The sequence below is a fragment of the Strongylocentrotus purpuratus genome, unplaced genomic scaffold (assembly GCF_000002235.5).
Source record: "Strongylocentrotus purpuratus isolate Spur 01 unplaced genomic scaffold, Spur_5.0 spur5_scaffold_13, whole genome shotgun sequence".
NCBI lineage: Eukaryota > Metazoa > Echinodermata > Echinoidea > Camarodonta > Strongylocentrotidae > Strongylocentrotus > Strongylocentrotus purpuratus.
Genome location: NW_022145598.1, coordinates 34,919,479 through 34,941,146, shown reverse-complemented (window position 1 = coordinate 34,941,146; position 21,668 = coordinate 34,919,479). Strand labels below are relative to the sequence as shown.

At 39.2% G+C, this 21,668-nt stretch overlaps 1 protein-coding gene across 1 annotated transcript in view; it reads right to left on the bottom strand.

The window, feature by feature from the left end:
* Positions 1–17,560, bottom strand: part of LOC589060 (ornithine decarboxylase) — a 33,465-nt gene extending 15,905 nt beyond the window's left edge. Inside the window, exons 1-8 of the mRNA XM_030983422.1 lie at positions 17,387–17,560; positions 15,708–15,845; positions 14,977–15,186; positions 14,294–14,387; positions 13,527–13,606; positions 11,347–11,519; positions 9,866–10,000; positions 9,421–9,586 (exon numbers count right to left, since the gene is read on the bottom strand). Coding sequence (XP_030839282.1) covers positions 9,421–9,586; positions 9,866–10,000; positions 11,347–11,519; positions 13,527–13,606; positions 14,294–14,387; positions 14,977–15,084 — 756 coding nt within the window. The 5' untranslated portion in view covers positions 15,085–15,186; positions 15,708–15,845; positions 17,387–17,560. The remainder of the gene's footprint in view (positions 1–9,420; positions 9,587–9,865; positions 10,001–11,346; positions 11,520–13,526; positions 13,607–14,293; positions 14,388–14,976; positions 15,187–15,707; positions 15,846–17,386) is intronic.
* Positions 17,561–21,668: the final 4,108 nt, after the last annotated feature.

Here is a 21,668-nt window from a genome sequence, read left to right as displayed (position 1 = left end):
AATTTCTGAACGGGAATAGCTTATCGGTCGATTTTTGTCAAGAAACATTGTTTTATAGCTTAATTAATATCTTGACCTTGAGAGGGAGCTATACAACATCAAGTGTTTATTATTTATAATTTCATAACTTTAGAGTCGATTTCGACCGCGACAACGATCAGTGAATATTGTAGGATCGCATATGCTTCCAATAAGTTCATTTGAACCAAATTCACGACCCCATACCAAAACTTTGTATTACCTTTAAGGCTTGTGTAGCAGGATGATACCAAATCATCTATACCTGTCAAAGTCACAAAAAGTAAACTTTATGTGCAAAAAAAATACATCATAATCATCATCTACCCTAATTGTCCCAGTCAAGACAATTAAGGCTTGTGTGCCAAAAAGACATTATTATCTACCCCTGTCCAAGTCAAGAAAATTAAGGCTTATGTGGCATAAAAAAAACATTACATGTATTATATACCTCTGTCCAAGTCATGAAAATTAAGGTTTGTGTGGCAGAAAGACATTATTATCTACCCCTGTCCAAGTCAAGAAAATTAAGGCTTGTGTGGCAGAAAGACATTATTATCTACCCCTGTCCAAGTCAAGAAAATTAAGGCTTGTGTGGCAGAAAGACATTATTATCTACCCCTGTCCAAGTCAAGAAAATTAAGGCTTGTGTGGCATAAAAAAACATTACATGTATTATATACTTCTGTCCAAGTCAAGAAAATTAGGGCTCGTGTGGCAGAAAGATATTGTCATCTACCCCAGTCCAAGTCAACAAAATTAGGGCTTGTGTGGCAGAAAGACATTATTATCTTCCCCTGTCCAAGTCAACAAAATTAGGGCTTGTGTGGCAGAAAGACATTATTGTCTAGTGTCTACCCCTGTCCAAGTCAAGAAAATTAGGGCTTGTGTGGCAGAAAGACATTATTGTCTACCCCTGTCCAAGTCAAGAAAATTAAGGCTTGTGTGGCAGAAAGACATTATTGTCTAACCCTGTCCAAGTCATGTAAATTAAGGCTTGTGTGGCAGAAAGACATTATTATCTACCCCTGTCCAAGTCATGAAAATTAAGGCTTGTGTGGCAGAAAGACATTATTGTCTACCCCTGTCCAAGTCAAGAAAATTAAGGCTTGTGTGGCATAAAAACATTACATGTATTATATACCTGTACCACTGTCCAAGTCAAGAAAATTAGGGCTTGTGTGGCAGAAAGATATTGTCATCTAGCCCAGTCCAAGTCAAGAAAATTAAGGCTTGTGTGGCAGAAAAACATTATTGTCTACCCCAGTCCAAGTCCAGAAAATTAAGGCTTGTGTGGCATAAAAACATTACATGTATTATATACCTGTACCACTGTCCAATTCAAGAAAATTAGGGCTTGTGTGGCAGAAAGGCATTATTATCTACCCCAGTCCAAGTCAAGAAAATAATGGGCTTGTGTGGCAGGAAGACATTACATGTATTATATACCTCTGTCCAAGTCATGAAAATTAAGGCTTGTGTGGCAGTAAGACATTATTATCTACTCTAGTCCAAGTCAAAAAAATTAAGGCTTGTGTTGCTAGAAAGATATTGTCATCTACCCCAGTCCAAGTCAAGAAAATTAAGGCTTGTGTGGCAGAAAGACATTATTATCTACCCCTGTCCAAGTCATGAAAATTAAGGCTTGTGTGGCAGAAAGACATTATTGTCTACCCCTGTACAAGTCAAGAAAATTAGGGCTTGTGTGGCATAAAAAAAACATTACATGTATTATATACCTCTGTCCAAGTCAAGAAAATTAAGGCTTGTGTGTCAGAAAGATATTGTCATCTACCCCAGTCCAAGTCAAGAAAATTAAGGCTTGTGTGGCAGAAAAACATTATTGTCTACCCCAGTCCAAGTCCAGAAAATTAAGGCTTGTGTGGCATAAAAACATTACATGTATTATATACCTGTACCACTGTCCAATTCAAGAAAATTAGGGCTTGTGTGGCAGAAAGGCATTATTATCTACCCCAGTCCAAGTCAAGAAAATAATGGGCTTGTGTGGCAGGAAGACATTACATGTATTATATACCTCTGTCAAAGTCATGAAAATTAAGGCTTGTGTGGCAGTAAGACATTATTATCTACTCCAGTCCAAGTCAAAAAAATTAAGGCTGGTGTTGCTAGAAAGATATTGTCATCTACCCCAGTCCAAGTCAAGAAAATTAAGGCTTGTGTGGCAGAAAGACATTATTATCTACCCCTGTCCAAGTCAAGAAAATTAAGGCTTGTGTGGCAGAAAGACATTATTGTCTACCCCTGTCCAAGTCCAGAAAATTAGCGCTTGTGTGGCATAAAAAAACATTACATGTATTATATACCTCTGTCCAAGTCATGAAAATTAAGGCTTGTGTGTCAGAAAGATATTGTCATTCACCCCAGTCCAAGTCAAGAAAATTAAGGCTTGTGTGGCAGAAAGACATTATTGTCTACCTCTGTCCAAGTCATGAAAATTAAGGCTTGTGTGTCAGAAAGATATTGTCATCTACCCAGTCCAAGTCAAGAAAATTAAGGCTTGTGTGGCAGAAAGACATTATTGTCTACCCCTGTCCAAGTCATGAAATTTAAGGCTTGTGTGGCAGAAAGACATTATTATCTACCCCAGTCCAAGTCAAGAAAATTAAGGCTTGTGTGGCAGAAAGACATTATTGTCTACCCCAGTCCAAGTCAAGAAAATTAAGGCTTGTGTGGCATAAAAACATTACATGTATTATATACCTGTACCACTGTCCAGGTCAAGAAAATTAGGGCTTGTGTGGCAGAAAGACATTATTGTCTACCCCAGTCCAAGTCAAGAAAATTAAGGCTTGTGTTGCTAGAAAGATATTGTCATCTACCCCAGTCCAAGTCAATAAAATTAAGGCTTGTGTGGCAGAAAGATATTATTATCTACCCCTGTCCAAGTCAAGAAAATTAAGGCTTGTGTGGCAAAAAGACATTATTGTCTACCCCTGTCCAAGTCCAGAAAATTGGGGCTTGTGTGGCATAAAAAAACATTACATGTATTATATACCTCTGTCCAAGTCATGAAAATTAAGGCTTGTGTGTCAGAAAGATATTGTCATCTACCCCAGTCCAAGTCAAGAAAACTAAGGCTTGTGTGGCAGAAAGACATTATTGTCTACCTCTGTCCAAGTCATGAAAATTAAGGCTTGTGTGGCAGAAAAACATTATTGTCTACCCCAGTCCAAGTCCAGAAAATTAAGGCTTGTGTGGCATAAAAACATTACATGTATTATATACCTGTACCACTGTCCAATTCAAGAAAATTAGGGCTTGTGTGGCAGAAAGGCATTATTATCTACCCCAGTCCAAGTCAAGAAAATAATGGGCTTGTGTGGCAGGAAGACATTACATGTATTATATACCTCTGTCCAAGTCATGAAAATTAAGGCTTGTGTGGCAGTAAGACATTATTATCTACTCTAGTCCAAGTCAAAAAAATTAAGGCTTGTGTTGCTAGAAAGATATTGTCATCTACCCCAGTCCAAGTCAAGAAAATTAAGGCTTGTGTGGCAGAAAGACATTATTATCTACCCTGTCCAAGTCATGAAAATTAAGGCTTGTGTGGCAGAAAGACATTATTGTCTACCCCTGTACAAGTCAAGAAAATTAGGGCTTGTGTGGCATAAAAAAAACATTACATGTATTATATACCTCTGTCCAAGTCAAGAAAATTAAGGCTTGTGTGTCAGAAAGATATTGTCATCTACCCCAGTCCAAGTCAAGAAAATTAAGGCTTGTGTGGCAGAAAAACATTATTGTCTACCCCAGTCCAAGTCCAGAAAATTAAGGCTTGTGTGGCATAAAAACATTACATGTATTATATACCTGTACCACTGTCCAATTCAAGAAAATTAGGGCTTGTGTGGCAGAAAGGCATTATTATCTACCCCAGTCCAAGTCAAGAAAATAATGGGCTTGTGTGGCAGGAAGACATTACATGTATTATATACCTCTGTCAAAGTCATGAAAATTAAGGCTTGTGTGGCAGTAAGACATTATTATCTACTCCAGTCCAAGTCAAAAAAATTAAGGCTGGTGTTGCTAGAAAGATATTGTCATCTACCCCAGTCCAAGTCAAGAAAATTAAGGCTTGTGTGGCAGAAAGACATTATTATCTACCCCTGTCCAAGTCAAGAAAATTAAGGCTTGTGTGGCAGAAAGACATTATTGTCTACCCCTGTCCAAGTCCAGAAAATTAGCGCTTGTGTGGCATAAAAAAACATTACATGTATTATATACCTCTGTCCAAGTCATGAAAATTAAGGCTTGTGTGTCAGAAAGATATTGTCATTCACCCCAGTCCAAGTCAAGAAAATTAAGGCTTGTGTGGCAGAAAGACATTATTGTCTACCTCTGTCCAAGTCATGAAAATTAAGGCTTGTGTGTCAGAAAGATATTGTCATCTACCCCAGTCCAAGTCAAGAAAATTAAGGCTTGTGTGGCAGAAAGACATTATTGTCTACCCCTGTCCAAGTCATGAAATTTAAGGCTTGTGTGGCAGAAAGACATTATTATCTACCCCAGTCCAAGTCAAGAAAATTAAGGCTTGTGTGGCAGAAAGACATTATTGTCTACCCCAGTCCAAGTCAAGAAAATTAAGGCTTGTGTGGCATAAAAACATTACATGTATTATATACCTGTACCACTGTCCAGGTCAAGAAAATTAGGGCTTGTGTGGCAGAAAGACATTATTGTCTACCCCAGTCCAAGTCAAGAAAATTAAGGCTTGTGTTGCTAGAAAGATATTGTCATCTACCCCAGTCCAAGTCAATAAAATTAAGGCTTGTGTGGCAGAAAGATATTATTATCTACCCCTGTCCAAGTCAAGAAAATTAAGGCTTGTGTGGCAAAAAGACATTATTGTCTACCCCTGTCCAAGTCCAGAAAATTGGGGCTTGTGTGGCATAAAAAAACATTACATGTATTATATACCTCTGTCCAAGTCATGAAAATTAAGGCTTGTGTGTCAGAAAGATATTGTCATCTACCCCAGTCCAAGTCAAGAAAACTAAGGCTTGTGTGGCAGAAAGACATTATTGTCTACCTCTGTCCAAGTCATGAAAATTAAGGCTTGTGTGTCAGAAAGATATTGTCATCTACCTTAGTCCAAGTCAAGAAAATTAAGGCTTGTGTGGCAGAAAAACATTATTGTCTACCCCAGTCCAAGTCAAGAAAATTAAGGCTTGTGTGGCATAAAAACATTACATGTATTATATACCTGTACCACTGTCCAAGTCAAGAAAATTAGGGCTTGTGTGGCAGAAAGGCATTATTATCTACCCCAGTCCAAGTCAAGAAAATAATGGGCTTGTGTGGCAGAAAGACATTACATGTATTATATACCTCTGTCCAAGTCATGAAAATTAAGGCTTGTGTGGCAGAAAGACATTATTATCTTCTCCAGTCCAAGTCAAGAAAATTAAGGCTTGTGTGTCAGAAAGACATTATTATCTTCCCCTGTCCAAGTCAAGAAAATTAGGGCTTGTGTGGCAGAAAGACATTATTGTCTACCCCTGTCCAAGTCAAGAAAATTAAGGCTTGTGTGGCAGAAAGACATTATTGTCTAACCCTGTCCAAGTCATGTAAATTAAGGCTTGTGTGGCAGAAAGACATTATTATCTACCCCTGTCCAAGTCATGAAAATTAAGGCTTGTGTGGCAGAAAGACATTATTGTCTACCCCTGTCCAAGTCAAGAAAATTAAGGCTTGTGTGGCATAAAAACATTACATGTATTATATACCTGTACCACTGTCCAAGTCAAGAAAATTAGGGCTTGTGTGGCAGAAAGATATTGTCATCTACCCCAGTCCAAGTCAAGAAAATTAAGGCTTGTGTGGCAGAAAAACATTATTGTCTACCCCAGTCCAAGTCCAGAAAATTAAGGCTTGTGTGGCATAAAAACATTACATGTATTATATACCTGTACCACTGTCCAATTCAAGAAAATTAGGGCTTGTGTGGCAGAAAGGCATTATTATCTACCCCAGTCCAAGTCAAGAAAATAATGGGCTTGTGTGGCAGGAAGACATTACATGTATTATATACCTCTGTCCAAGTCATGAAAATTAAGGCTTGTGTGGCAGTAAGACATTATTATCTACTCCAGTCCAAGTCAAAAAAATTAAGGCTTGTGTTGCTAGAAAGATATTGTCATCTACCCCAGTCCAAGTCAAGAAAATTAAGGCTTGTGTGGCAGAAAGACATTATTATCTACCCCTGTCCAAGTCAAGAAAATTAAGGCTTGTGTGGCAGAAAGACATTATTGTCTACCCCTGTCCAAGTCAAGAAAATTAGGGCTTGTGTGGCATAAAAAAAACATTACATGTATTATATACCTCTGTCCAAGTCAAGAAAATTAAGGCTTGTGTGTCAGAAAGATATTGTCATCTACCCCAGTCCAAGTCAAGAAAATTAAGGCTTGTGTGGCAGAAAAACATTATTGTCTACCCCAGTCCAAGTCCAGAAAATTAAGGCTTGTGTGGCATAAAAACATTACATGTATTATATACCTGTACCACTGTCCAATTCAAGAAAATTAGGGCTTGTGTGGCAGAAAGGCATTATTATCTACCCCAGTCCAAGTCAAGAAAATAATGGGCTTGTGTGGCAGGAAGACATTACATGTATTATATACCTCTGTCCAAGTCATGAAAATTAAGGCTTGTGTGGCAGTAAGACATTATTATCTACTCCAGTCCAAGTCAAACAAATTAAGGCTTGTGTTGCTAGAAAGATATTGTCATCTACCCCAGTCCAAGTCAAGAAAATTAAGGCTTGTGTGTCAGAAAGATATTGTCATTCACCCCAGTCCAAGTCAAGAAAATTAAGGCTTGTGTGGCAGAAAGACATTATTGTCTACCTCTGTCCAAGTCATGAAAATTAAGGCTTGTGTGTCAGAAAGATATTGTCATCTACCCCAGTCCAAGTCAAGAAAATTAAGGCTTGTGTGGCAGAAAGACATTATTGTCTACCCCTGTCCAAGTCATGAAATTTAAGGCTTGTGTGGCAGAAAGACATTATTATCTACCCCAGTCCAAGTCAAGAAAATTAAGGCTTGTGTGGCAGAAAGACATTATTGTCTACCCCAGTCCAAGTCAAGAAAATTAAGGCTTGTGTGGCATAAAAACATTACATGTATTATATACCTGTACCACTGTCCAGGTCAAGAAAATTAGGGCTTGTGTGGCAGAAAGACATTATTGTCTACCCCAGTCCAAGTCAAGAAAATTAAGGCTTGTGTTGCTAGAAAGATATTGTCATCTACCCCAGTCCAAGTCAATAAAATTAAGGCTTGTGTGGCAGAAAGACATTATTATCTACCCCTGTCCAAGTCAAGAAAATTAAGGCTTGTGTGGCAAAAAGACATTATTGTCTACCCTGTCCAAGTCCAGAAAATCGGGGCTTGTGTGGCATAAAAAAACATTACATGTATTATATACCTCTGTCCAAGTCATGAAAATTAAGGCTTGTGTGTCAGAAAGATTTTGTGATCTACCCCAGTCCAAGTCAAGAAAACTAAGGCTTGTGTGGCAGAAAGACATTATTGTCTACCTCTGTCCAAGTCATGAAAATTAAGGCTTGTGTGTCAGAAAGATATTGTCATCTACTTCAGTCCAAGTCAAGAAAATTAAGGCTTGTGTGGCAGAAAAACATTATTGTCTACCCCAGTCCAAGTCAAGAAAATTAAGGCTTGTGTGGCATAAAAACATTACATGTATTATATACCTGTACCACTGTCCAAGTCAAGAAAATTAGGGCTTGTGTGGCAGAAAGGCATTATTATCTACCCCAGTCCAAGTCAAGAAAATAATGGGCTTGTGTGGCAGAAAGACATTACATGTATTATATACCTCTGTCCAAGTCATGAAAATTAAGGCTTGTGTGGCAGAAAGACATTATTATCTTCTCCAGTCCAAGTCAAGAAAATTAAGGCTTGTGTGTCAGAAAGACATTATTATCTTCCCCTGTCCAAGTCAAGAAAATTAGGGCATGTGTGGCAGAAAGACATTACATGTATTATACCTCTGTCCAAGTCATGAAAATTAAGGCTTGTGTGGCAGAACGACATTATTGTCTACCCCTGTCCAAGTCAAGAAAACTAAGGCTTGTGTGGCTAAAACACATTATTATCTACCCCAGTCCAAGTCATGAAAATTAAGGCTTGTGTGGCAGAAAGACATTATTGTCTACCCCTGTCCAAGTCAAGAAAATAGAGGCTTGTGTGGCAGAAAGACATTATTATCTACCCCAGTCCAAGTCAAGAAAATTAAGGATTGTGTGTCAGAAAGACATTATTATCTTCCCCTGTCCAAGTCAAGAAAATTAGGGCTTGTGTGGCAGAAAGACATTACATGTATTATAAACCTCTGTCCAAGTCATGAAAATTAAGGCTAGTGTGGCAGAACGACATTATTGTCTACCCCTGTCCAATTCAAGAAAATTAAGGCTTGTGTGGCATAAAAAAACATTACATGTATTATATACACTGCACACACAAAACCATCCACCCATGACACACACATACACAGAGCCATACACTGCCTACTACTTTGCTTACAAATACTACACACTAACAAGTCACACACACACACACACACACAAGTACTGTAGATGCGCATAGTACCTAGCTACCTGGATGTCAACTGTAGATGGCACTATTCCGTTTAGCTACTTGGACACAACCCCTCTCTAAAATTTGGACATTTATTTTGGGCCTTTTTTTGGGAAAATTTTTTCTTGTGTGACTAAATCTTAGTTGATTAGAAATGACATGTCAGACATCTTAGACACTGAATATGATAGTTTTCTTGTGTGGCTAGACACACAAGTCTAAAGTGACACACAAGGATATCTCATACGTAAAACTAAACACACAAGCATACCATCGCAAACTCGGACGGACGTACGGACGGACAACCCGAAAACATGATGCCTCCGGCACCACCTTCGGTGGCGGAGGCATAACAAAACATAGTACATAAATCATATGATACATGCCTTATCAAAGGACACTAGTTTCATCAACTATGTTTTGAACCCAGGACCTTCCATTCCCTTACCATGACATGACAATGGACTAAAAAAGAAATCATCCGAAAGTTGGATCAACAGCAACATGTTGCTCTTTCTAGAAACACGTGAGGAATGAATTGGTGCAGACTTCCAAGTCTTTAATTGATTAGCAAGTAAGGGCCTGAACAAGTTGGAGCCCCATACTTAAATTCTTTGCAGTTATTGTAGCCAAAGATGTTGTTGGACTTAACTTCAACATGTTCTGTAAGTCATCACTTTCAAGAACTAGATGGTTCTTTTATCAAGCCATTTGGACTAGGAGAATTCAGTAATTTAATGACTTTAGATTCATGAAACCAATCTAGTTGGCTACTCACCTCCTCAAATTTGATTGGTGCAGATTCCTGGCCGGGGAAGCCCCCTCCAATGTCTAGGAGGTTCATCTTAAATCCAAGGTCATTGCCGAAGTCAAAGAGCTCCTTGGAATTGCGGATCGAATCTACGTAGGTCATGGGGTCGCGACATCCACTGCCAACATGGAAGCTGTCATCAGCAACAAAAAGAGAACAAGCCAAAAAGGTGGTTTTACTCTGGTTATACCTTTGCAGTAGTTGAGGAAATATTTAAAGCGATTTGATATAAATTATATTTTGACATAAGCTGGAAGTCCAATATAAACATAATTTCCCCTTTGTTTACCAGTGGTTGTTAAGCTTTAATGAATCCCTTTTTGGGGGGTTGCACAAGGTTGGCAGCTCTGAATGTGACCCAGGGTGATAGATTATGTGGCAATGAAACTCAAGGGCAGCTCCTTATTCTTACCTTACTCCAACAACATCAAGCTCCAAGTCTTGGGCAAAGCGGAGCAGAGCAGGGGCGTGGCGGGGGTGACAGCCAAACTTAAGACCCAGTTGACACTGGGCGGTGGAATCATCCGTTAGGATACGAAGCACAAGCCTGTAAGGTAATAAGACAAAGATATGTTGGTGGTGGTGGTTATTTAACCCGACTGTTAAGAAAGCATAAACGCTTGTAAGTAAGCAACCAGACGGCTGACAGCTGCTTTAGGTCCTATCCGAGGGACTTGGCAATGAGGATTAATGCCTTACCGAAGGGCACTAGCGCATCGACTTGGTTTCGAACCCGGGTCACCGGATTACGAGACCACTGCTCTACCAACTGAGCTATCGCGCCTCCATTGTTCATTCTTCGTTTTGTACCCATGAACATCAGAGATGTGTGACAGGTAAGTCCACACTGATAACAAGTTGGTTTTAAAGAACTTGGTAACATTGTTAAGATGAGAGAAAATGGTGCCAAGGTAGCGAATTCAATGCTAGATGTACAATTAAAGATAATCTGAAAGTTGGAGTGAAAACGGACCATCATTAATGATACAAATTGGGAAAAACTGATCTGATCGCATCCTGAATTCTCCCGACTACATTATTATGTTTTAATTAAATGAATTGACTCAATATACCATTCTAGGCATTTAAATGTTGAAAGATTTTTAAAAGCCTGTACATGTATGTCTTATTTTCATGAAAAAAATTTAGGCTGAATTTATTTTACAGTACACAAAATCAAAGAAGACATGTAAAGAATAACTAGTAAGGTCATCTGAAAGAGGGGATGTAAATACAAAGAGGTTGTGTTGATCAGTGTTGGATGGAATCATCATGTTGTAATTCAGACGGCAATTCCTATTCATTCCAATTCATCATATCAACAAGGGACTGGGCAAGGGTGTCGCACAGTGACACCTTCAAAGAAAACCATAGATATCTTTGTGGGTTGATAATTTTTCAAGAAGTTTTGCATGTTAAAGAGTTAATTCAGTAAAAAGAATAAAAAAACAAAAATAGAACAAAAATTACGTAGTTTTTTCAACCTCCAACAATGTAACTTAGTCACTTAAATAATTCTGGATAAATTATGAATAAAAGGAAGAACGTGCTAACAGCAATTTCTGTTTATAGCTCTTGCATGCCGTCCCATGGAATCGAAATCACATAATCGTTTAAATAACCCAACCCACACAGTAATAAGCCACATTCAAGCTGTAATTGAAAGATGACTGATAAGACAGTACTAGTGGTAATACAGTCAAACCTGTCTACAGCAAACCGCCCAGGGGAAACAAAACTGTGCTTGTTATAGACAGGTGGTCTTTGTAGACAGGTTTCTTTAGTACATGTTCAATGAGAAACCATTTTCAAGGGAAACAAAAAATGTGCTTGTTTGAAGACAGGTGGTCTTCATAGACAGGTGGTTACTAAAGCAGGTTTGACTGTACATACTTGGCATGGGGAAAGATCTTCTTGATCTTGATGAGCTCTGCCTCGTTGTCGATCGTCATGAGACGGACATCGTTATCGGCCGCGTACTTGAGATGAGAGCGCTGCTTGCAGGGGTTAGCAAAGATGATGCGGGATGGAGACACACCAATCTTGAGAACCTGCTGGATTTCATTCTATGGGATGAATGGAGAATAAGGGGAAAAAAAGTTTTTAATTGACAACTTGTGGTATCAGATAGATCAGGGACCCATTTCAGAAAGTGTCTTTTCAATGACAAATGATAAATATCAGTGACAAATCTGCTGATATCCAATCAGAAGGATTTCAGTAGCTTATTACAACAACTGTCATTTGTCACTGATGACAAGTTTTGTGAAACACCCCCAGTTCACTGGTATACACTGTAAGTAAAATTTTCAAAGACAGAGGAGAAGTTGTCAAAAAGTACACAGAGAAATAGGGTACATATATGGAGGAAGATGTACGCATGATTAACGAATACAGAAAGCAGAACACTCCTTGAAAAGAATTTAAATTAGAGTGTGTCACATTCATTTTTATAATCATTGATTTGGGGCATTTATTTCAATATCCCTTTACAAAAATGTAATATTAGAGTAGCCTCATCAATACTCATACTGTTCTCCCCAAGGGCCCTGCAATCATATCATATTACCCCAGCTTTAGCTGAGCTACCATAAAAATTAACTGAAGCATTTTCTCATTAAAACAGAAATATTGTATGCTGGTACTACGGGCCTATTTTGTTGGTACTACAGACAAATTGTATTTACTCAATATACATTCAGCTCTTAATTACCTCATTAAATTCTAGACCCAATGAAACTTCATCTGATGAAATTAATTTGAACAACTAAATACACACGTAGCCGATTAGGCAGCTGGATTTTCAATCATAAAAGCACAGGAAATTAAGACTTCACTATCCAGCTGTACTGGGGAGCTTTTAATGACTTATTGTAGCTAAAGGGAATGCAAAGTTTTGGGAAATTTCGAAAATTGGAATGATAGTAATTCTTTATAACTCTGATATATTTGATGCCTATTTTGTTGGTACTACAGACAAATTTATTTACTCAATATAATTTCAGGTCTTAATTACCTCATTAAATTCTAAACCGGGCCCAATGAAACTTCATCTGATGAAATTAATTTGAACAACTAAATGCACACGTAGCCGATTAGGCAGCCGGATTATCAATCATAAAAGCAGAAGAATTCAGACTTCCCTATCCAGGGGGGGTGTTTTACAAAACTTGTCATCAGTGACAAACGACAGTTTTTGTTATATGCTACTGAAATCCTTGCTTCTGATTGGTTATCAGCAGATTTGTCACTGATTTTGTTATTTATCATTGAAAGAAGGCTTTGTGAAACAGGTCCAAGTTGTACTGGGGAGCTTTTTATAACTTATTCTAGTTAATTTACCACTACAGTAAGCAGTACATTCGTCCTTTTGAATTAAAAATCTGCATTCAGTGTCTGTGATATTAATCAAATAAAGCCAACTATTGTTTTTTTTAAAGAAGATCTTCCTTTTACTATACAGCAGTAGGGTAGAGTTAATCAGCTCCGAAATCTGCAAAACAACTCATTATTGCTCAAGACTTTTCTTCTTTTCTTGTAAAAAAAAAATCACAAAAAGGAGCTCTCAGAAGATAAAGATTATTTAAAGATTGTTATGTGGGAATCAATAATGCAGCCTGGCTATCATCTTGAGCACAAAGCCTCATAAGGCCCGTCCTCATCAGCTCGAGATTGCCAAATATCCCGCTGTTTGAACTATCCCGATCGCAAATTATCCAGTTGATTTACGTCTTCGTCAGCCCAAAGTTGCAATAAGCGGGATATTTGGTTGAGATGATCATCCCAAGATATCTTGGGATAGTTTGCAAAATATCCTGCTTTTTGGCAAATTATCCAGATATTTGTCGGATGCGGCTTCACGATATATCGAGCTAATTTCTCGAGCTCGAGTTTTTTAAAGTTTCTAGGTCAAGTCTCGAGCTGATAAGGACGTGATTTGTAACTTTGGGATTATTTCTCAAATCAGAAATAGCGGGCTATTTGGCAATCTTGAGCTGATGAGGACAGGCCTATAGAAAATGTGAATAAAATACAGGTAGGGATTAAGTGTGTTTAATCACTGTGTCTACTACCTTGCTGGCACAATCAAAACCCAAGTTGAGGCCCGACAGAAGCTTCAGTACATGAAGATCTGGATTGCATTTCACGCTGTTAATAAAAAACAACCACACAAACACAGCAGAAATGAAGTGTATTATCTGGTGGAAAAGTGTATGTGTATTGTGTCATGATACCTGCAAATATGTTAAAAACATCTCCCATTTATGCAGGAGATGTGGACGAAATTAATGAAGCCAGAAACTCAGCAAGCATATATAAAAACAACATATGGTAGATGATCATTGTTTGTGAACATGTACTAGTAATACTTTTCAATACATTGCCATGGTTCATCCCAATTATTAACACAGCTATTCAAAAATCTATCAATTCATACATGTATATTGGTATTTAGTATTATACAGACTTCACTATCAACAGATTTTTCGATGACTGCTTTGTCCAGAGTACTAAGCAATAATATTATCTTTTTATTTTCTCTCTGGGTCCACAAATGAAATACTTGAACTAAGGTCTCTGACTCCCTCTCTTCCTTTACAAAAACACTACAAAGAGGGAATCTGTCACAGATTTCAGAATTCTCATGAAAACCAATAAATCTTTCAAATCATGTATCGTTTCGTCATCACATTTTTTTAAATACCCATAACCACTTTATGAATAATGACTTGCCACATAAAGGTGCCCCCAAATCGAACAAAGCTTCAAATCAAATTGCAAATTGATGCTGCAGGAGCTCATTGGAAACAATAAAATAGTGGTTTGTTTTTCTTACCATAATGGGGCTCCACTCGGGGAAGGTTTCGGAGCCACTTGCGATGCTTCTGGATGATATCGCCAAGATCACCGATGAAAAAGGCATCATCCGCATCCTATAAATGAAATGCATGCAATTTATAGGTCACTTTTAATACCATGCACATGTATTTCAGAGCATTGTATTCCCTTTAACATGTCCATTATGATGAGAGAAACGTTTTAAAACAAGTCATCAACCTTCTTTTTTTTTTATCATAAAGCTTATACAGAATTTTTTTTGAAAGAGCTAACAGACTGAATTCTTTCAAATTGGTTGTTAATTTTCAAAGTTTAATAATAAATTGCTACTTGAATAAAGTGTTAAAACTGAATAAGGATGTAACTAGACATATAAGCCCCAAGGGTTTTATAAATGGACTTTGGATACCCTGGTCCCAACTATGCCTTACAAAACCCTCTGTTGGAAACTTGGGATATCAACAGTAACTATTGAATTTGCGTCAAACAATACAATGGCTTGATGATCGGAGTCATAGAAGGTTGAACGTGGGAGCAACAGGATATGACATGCTAAAACGGATGGCTCAAGACCGGGGTACTTGGAGAGACACTTGATATAGAATTCTGATTGGGTCACTGAACCTGTCATAAACTGACAGATCACTATTGATGATGATGAATACAATGTAATTTAGTACATACCTCTCGCATCGTGGGATCGTTGATCTTGGATTCAATGATATCCTTGAGAGTCATCTCTGAGCTATCATAAAGCTCGGTCCTAAAACTGTCAGCACTAAGTTGTTCCATTATTATAAAAGAGTTCCTTTAAGAATGCTGAGCAAAATAGGTAGCTAAATAGTCCAATGTGTGAGGCCAAGTCAGGAGGTATGTTAGGAAATTCGAAGGAGGCTGCAATGAAATAATTTGAAAATAAAGTTAACATAGGTCAGAAATCAAGGCCAATAACTTTACTTTGGGTTATTTGGATGTGATGAATAAATTACTCAAATCTGATTATTATTCCTGCGATGAATAAGAAACGAGGAACAGATATTGCATGATCTCTCACCAATCACTACACACACCTCTTTGCAACTTAAATTTCAGTACCATTTGACTGAATCAAAAATTCATTAACACTCTTTCCACAACTGAGAAAAACAGTTTGAGCAGTAGAATAATCATGCAAAATATTTGTTTTCATAAATGACTAATAAATAAAATTGATCCTTGAAACATACTACCCACTAATAGCAATCGATGCACATTGTATTCTGTTAAATAGACACTCGCTCTACAATCAATATCAATCATTGAGTAACCAATTATCATTCTCATTGCTGTCTCATAACGGGACAATATTCACAGGTGAATCACATTTCACTTCTCCTGCAATTATGTACATGAAACCTGATATACAGAATACTTACACAGCAAACTGGAACCAGACTAATCTCAGTAAATATCAGCTGGGCTCCCACTCGGGCTCAAAGTTAACGTCTAGCTGGTCTCGGTCGGTAGAGAGCTCCACCTGGCTCAGTGCTCCAGTACTTGTTACAATGTCCACCCTGGAATAATCATAACAATACATTATATTTATAAAGCACTTAATACAATATTTCTAAGCGCAAGAAAAAAAAGACAGGAAAAGTGAGAGATACTAAAGAAAACATATTAAAAATATTGAAATAACAATTAAACGGCAAAGAAGAATATGACTTTACACAAAATAAAGACTACATCAATGTCATCCATTTAATGGCCTTGTCTGATACAACAATAGAGCATTTGTAAAAAGGACCAGACTGAAATAAAGTGAAACCTGCTTTAGCAACCATCTGCATTAAAAAGACAAACCTGCCTACAGCTACAACTAGTACAATAGAGAACATATTTTCACCTTTAAGTGACATTTTATTTTTTTCTTTTGAGTGTTATTCAGCGCATTATACGGAAGCAGCACATTTACGAAGTGCCAGTCAGAGGTCATCACCATTGTGTAGAGATCGTGAATTCACACGGTACACGTAAAAAGTCCCATACAATTTATCAAAGCAACTGTCCAATATTAATCGGGTGTTGGAAAGTGTGAGTTTGGACACATTTTAGATGTTGTTTACCTACCGTTCCATGGGACCCTATGGGAGCAAATTAAGGCTCCCTCGAATAATATCATAAAAAACATTTCGAGGGAGCCCTTAAGGCTAGTTTAACCGTTCCTGGCATACTATTGGAAACATAATTAATGCTATTTAACTTTTAGGTGTATACCAAGTCAAACTAATAATCGTACAATTAATCAACCCAGCCCGGCTCTTCTATTCTAGGGCTCTAGCGCCCCCTTTAGATCAAATGAGTTGCCCAACTCAACGTACCACTACAATATTTTGAATTTTTTAAGTAGTCAAAAGTGTTAATTTTGCATGAGGAATTAGTTCATATTTACATTTTGAGCATACAGATTTTGTAGGGCCTAGTTAGTCAATTTCCAATTTGAAATCTTGACAAAAAATCTCTGGCATTGGACTTTGTAGAGTCTTCCCAATTTCAGGAAATAGTCTCCCATAAATATAAATTGCCTCTCTCTCTCTCTACCGGTGCGTTTATGCCCAGTGGCAGTAGGGCCCTGCTGCATCGTACACATCCAGATATCTAGATAACCCCTCCCCCCCCTTGCACTTGAGAGGGCCTTATTCATTGGCTTGCATGTAAACCGTATTCGCGGCGTGTACAGAGACTATCCACGTACGTATACGCGGTACATGTGCGTGCATGTGCGAATGTAAAATAGTTCCGGTCACATAACTAGTTAGCAAATCACCCGCTAATCACCACATTATTTTCCTTTATACAGTTATAGTTATCATCATGTATTACTTCGCTAAATATTAACATAAGAACATATCAAAGAACAAAATGGTCAATATAAGTACACGATTCTTCGAATAATTTTGCCTGAAAATCGTGACATTATTGGAGGCTACACAATCTGGTATTGTCATGCATGCTACGACAATTAACGTGGAGAGGCTTGGGCCTTGGCTCACTTCGTCTTCGGATTTGCCAAAGAAGTACAGATAAAAACACAGAAAAGGTTAAAAATACTCACCTGGACTGACAGTTCAGTCGAACTAACACGGGTATTCTTAAACGACGGAATGTTGGCGAATTACAGGGACAACCACAGATGAAAAAGTGACGGACATTTGGCTTTTTAACAAGCCGAGATTTCTCTCACTCCTTCACCAAAGAATCTTGAAAAACGAATGGCTAATAATTGCGTGCGCGCCGTACGTACATACTGCAAGGATCATTATTATGCACAGAGTTAGCTACGTACGTACGTACGTACGCACTGCCCATACCCAAAGTGTGTCCACGTCTAGACAGACGGCCAATAATCTGGAATTGAAAATAGGACACAACGGTTACATAACAAGGATAAGCACATTATTGTCGATTACTAGTAGTTATTTTGTATGATAAACAAAATCATTTATAGAGCTCACGTATAATTCATACTTAGGTGGAGGCAGTGGCGGATCCAGGAGGCCCCCCCCCCCCCCTTGAAAAAAAAACATGTAAAAGCACGTGATTTTTACCTTTTGGGGCTCAAGGGGGGGGGGGTGCAAATTTTCAAATTTTCGGGAGGAAAAAAAAAAAAATAGTGCTCACTACCCTCACTACTATCGTCTACTTAATAAAACGAAATAATGCTGGCCAAAATTTATTCACAACAAAAAACATTTTCGGCCCAAAATTTCTCCACAAAAAAAAAACTAGCACATTTTCGGCTCAAAATTTATGTTATACACATTAAATTCAATGAATTTTAAATCAACTTGAAGATCTTTTTGTTGTCCTTCATGTTAATCCAAACCTATGGTGATTTTAGGTTTTTCTTTGGATATCTTTTAAAGCTCTATTTAACACAACCAAACACGTTCTCAATGCATGCATGCATGGAGTCCACACCAGTGGCGGATCCAGGGGGGGGGGCCGAAACGCCGCGGCCCCCCCTATTGGCGGCGCAAAAAAAAAGGAAGAAAAAAAAGAGGAAGAAAAAAAGAGAGAAAAAAAAGAAAGGAGAAGAGGAGAAAAAAAAAGGAGAAGAGAAAAGAAAGGAGAAGAGAAAGGAAAAAAGAAGAGAAAAGAAAATAGAAGAGAAAAGATAAACTAAAAGCCCCCCCCCCCCCTCCCTCCAACTCCGGGGTCGGAGGGACCGAATTTGTGTTCCCTAAATTTCCGATAAAGAGTTACTTTTCACGAAACAAAGTCCGGCCCGCAATACACAAAAATCCGGCCCGTACTGACTTTACACACCGGAGACAGAGGGGTGCTTTCAAAGAGAGGAAACATCAGGCGCGTACGCAGGATTTTTTCAAGGGGGGGGGTGGGGGGGGGGGGGGTTTTAACATTTATAAATCGGGCCGAAAATTTCGCAACGACTCAGCCAGCGCAGCGGCGGAGGTTAATAGGGGGGGTAAGAGGTCACTTTTTTTTGTTTTTTTTGGTCCCAAAAAAATCGCAACGACTCAGCCGACCGCTGAAAAAGCGGGGGGGGGGGGGGGGGGGAGGGGGGCTAAGAGGTCAACCATGGGAATATTTTTATTTTTATTTTTTTTTAATAAAAAAAAAATAAAAAAAAAAATCCAAAAAGGGGGGGGGGGGTTTAGAGAAATTTAGGGGGGTTTACTCACAAAAAATTACTAAAGGGGGGGGTAACCCCCTAATCCCCCCCCCCCCACTGTGTACGCGCCTGGGGAACATACATGTGCGTACCCTAGATAACACTGAGAGGGTGAGAGGGGGGGGGGGGTGGGGGAAAAGAAAAGTCGGTGAGAAAGGGGGAAAGGCAAGGAAATGGCGCTAAGTGACAGTAACGACAAATATGGGAAAACTGTAATCGGGAGATTAGGGGACATTCCAGAAGGCTCATTGGCAAACGTTATTGAATAGAGGGGGGCCGGGCCGGCCGCATATAAAATCTCGATCGAGCCGCGGATTCAAAGTTAAACGTTAAAAACAGCCCCTGCGGTCATCACTCTTTAGTGAGAAATTTGAAAAGGGCACAATATTTTGGATGTCTTTTAAATAGAAGTTATATACTCCACATTCAAATTTTAAATTAACGGTAGGGCCGCTTCACAACTCTTATTTTGCCCTTCATTTGGATTCAGCTCGTATCGACTTGTGATTGTATTAGAACTCATGTTGGTAGTAATCATGGACAGGGGGCGGCGATCCTAGGCCCGATATGGGGACAAGTCTCCCAGGAAATTTAGAAATATAGCTAGAATAAATATAGCGGAAAGAAAGAACGTACATATCGGGCTTAGGAATTTTTTAGAATGCATAATTTCAGCATTCAACATTGCAAAATCTCGCTTGGTCGCTACGCCTTGGCCTCCTCGGCCGCGGCCCTCGCCCGATAACACAAAATTATGACGCTCCGGCCGTGATTTATCCATGGAGGTGTAATAGAGAACGGTACAACGAACCGTCTTCTTTCTCCAATAATTTAATGAAATGTCAAAGCTTCCGCGCATCGCTCAGGAGGGGGGCAACTGAATTCAGACAAGGATTGGGAGTCGAGAATGTGTAAAACGAATCATTTTCTTTCTCAAATAATTTAATGAAACGTCAACGTTTCCGCGCTTCGCTCGGGAGGGGGGGGGGGGGCGGGAACTCAATTCAGACAAGAATTAAGAGTCGAGAACGGTTACAACGAATCGTCTTCTTTCTCTAATAATCTAATGAAACGTCAAAGCTTCCGCGCTTCGCGCGAGAAGGGTGGGGGGGGGGGGGGGGGGGACTTAATTCAGACAAGGATAAAGAGTCGATGACGGTGCAACGAATCATCTTCTTTCTCTAATAATTTAATGAAACGTCGTTTCAGCGCTTCGTGTGTGGGAGGGGAAAAACTGAATTCAAAGAAGGATAATAATTTAATAAACTGTCAAAGCTTACGCGCTACGCGCGGCCAAGGGAAAAACTTAATTCAGACAAGGATTAAGAGTCGATGACGGTACAACGAATCATCTTCTTTCTCTAATACTTTAATGAAACGTCAACGTTTCCGCGCTTCGCGCTGGAGGAGGGGGGGACGGGGAACTCAATTTAGACAATGATTAAGAGTCGAGAATGGTACAAAGAATCGTCTCCTTTCCCTTATAATTTATGTAACGTCAAAGCTTCCGCGCTTTGCGCGGGAGGGGGCGGGAACTCAATTCAGACAAGGATTAAGAGTCGAGAACGGTACAACGAATCGTCTTCTCTCTCCAATAATTTAATGAAATGTCAAAGCTTCCGCGCATCGCTCAGGAGGGGGGCAACTGAATTCAGACAAGGATGGGAGTCGAGAATGGTTAAAACGAATCATTTTCTTTCTCAAATAATTTAATGAAACGTCAACGTTTCCGCGCTTCGCTCGGAGGGGGGGGGGGGGGGGGGGGGCGGGAACTCAATTCAGACAAGAATTAAGAGTCGAGAACGGTACAACGAATCGTCTTCTTTCTCTAATAATCTAATGAAACGTCAAAGCTTCCGCGCTTCGCGCGAGAATGGGGGGGGGGGGGGACTTAATTCAGACAAGGATAAAGAGTCGATGACGGTGCAACGAATCATCTTCTTCTCTAATAATTTAATGAAACGTCGTTTCAGCGCTTCGTGTGGGAGGGAAAAAACTGAATTCAAAGAAGGATAATAATTTAATAAACTGTCAAAGCTTACGCGCTACGCGCGGCCAAGGGAAAACTTAATTCAGACAAGGATTAAGAGTCGATGACGGTACAACGAATCATCTTCTTTCTCTAATACTTTAATGAAACGTCAACGTTTCCGCGCTTCGCGCTGGAGGAGGGGGGGGGGGGACGGGAACTCAATTTAGACAATGATTAAGAGTCGAGAATGGTACAAAGAATCGTCTCCTTTCCCTTATAATTTAATGTAACGTCAAAGCTTCCGCGCTTTGCGCGGGAGGGGGCGGGAACTCAATTCAGACAAGGATTAAGAGTCGAGAACGGTACAACGAATCGTCTTCTCTCTCCAATAATTTAATGAAATGTCAAAGCTTCCGCGCATCGCTCAGGAGGGGGGCAACTGAATCAGACAAGGATTGGGAGTCGAGAATGGTAAAAACGAATCATTTTCTTTCTCAAATAATTTAATGAAACGTCAACGTTTTCGCGCTTCGCTCGGGAGGGGGGGGGGGCGGGAACTCAATTCAGACAAGAATTAAGAGTCGAGAACGGTACAACGAATCGTCTTCTTCTCTAATAATCTAATGAAACGTCAAAGCTTCCGCGCTTCGCGCGAGAATGGGGGGGGGGGGACTTAATTCAGACAAGCTTAAAGAGTCGATGACGGTGCAACGAATCATCTTCTTTCTC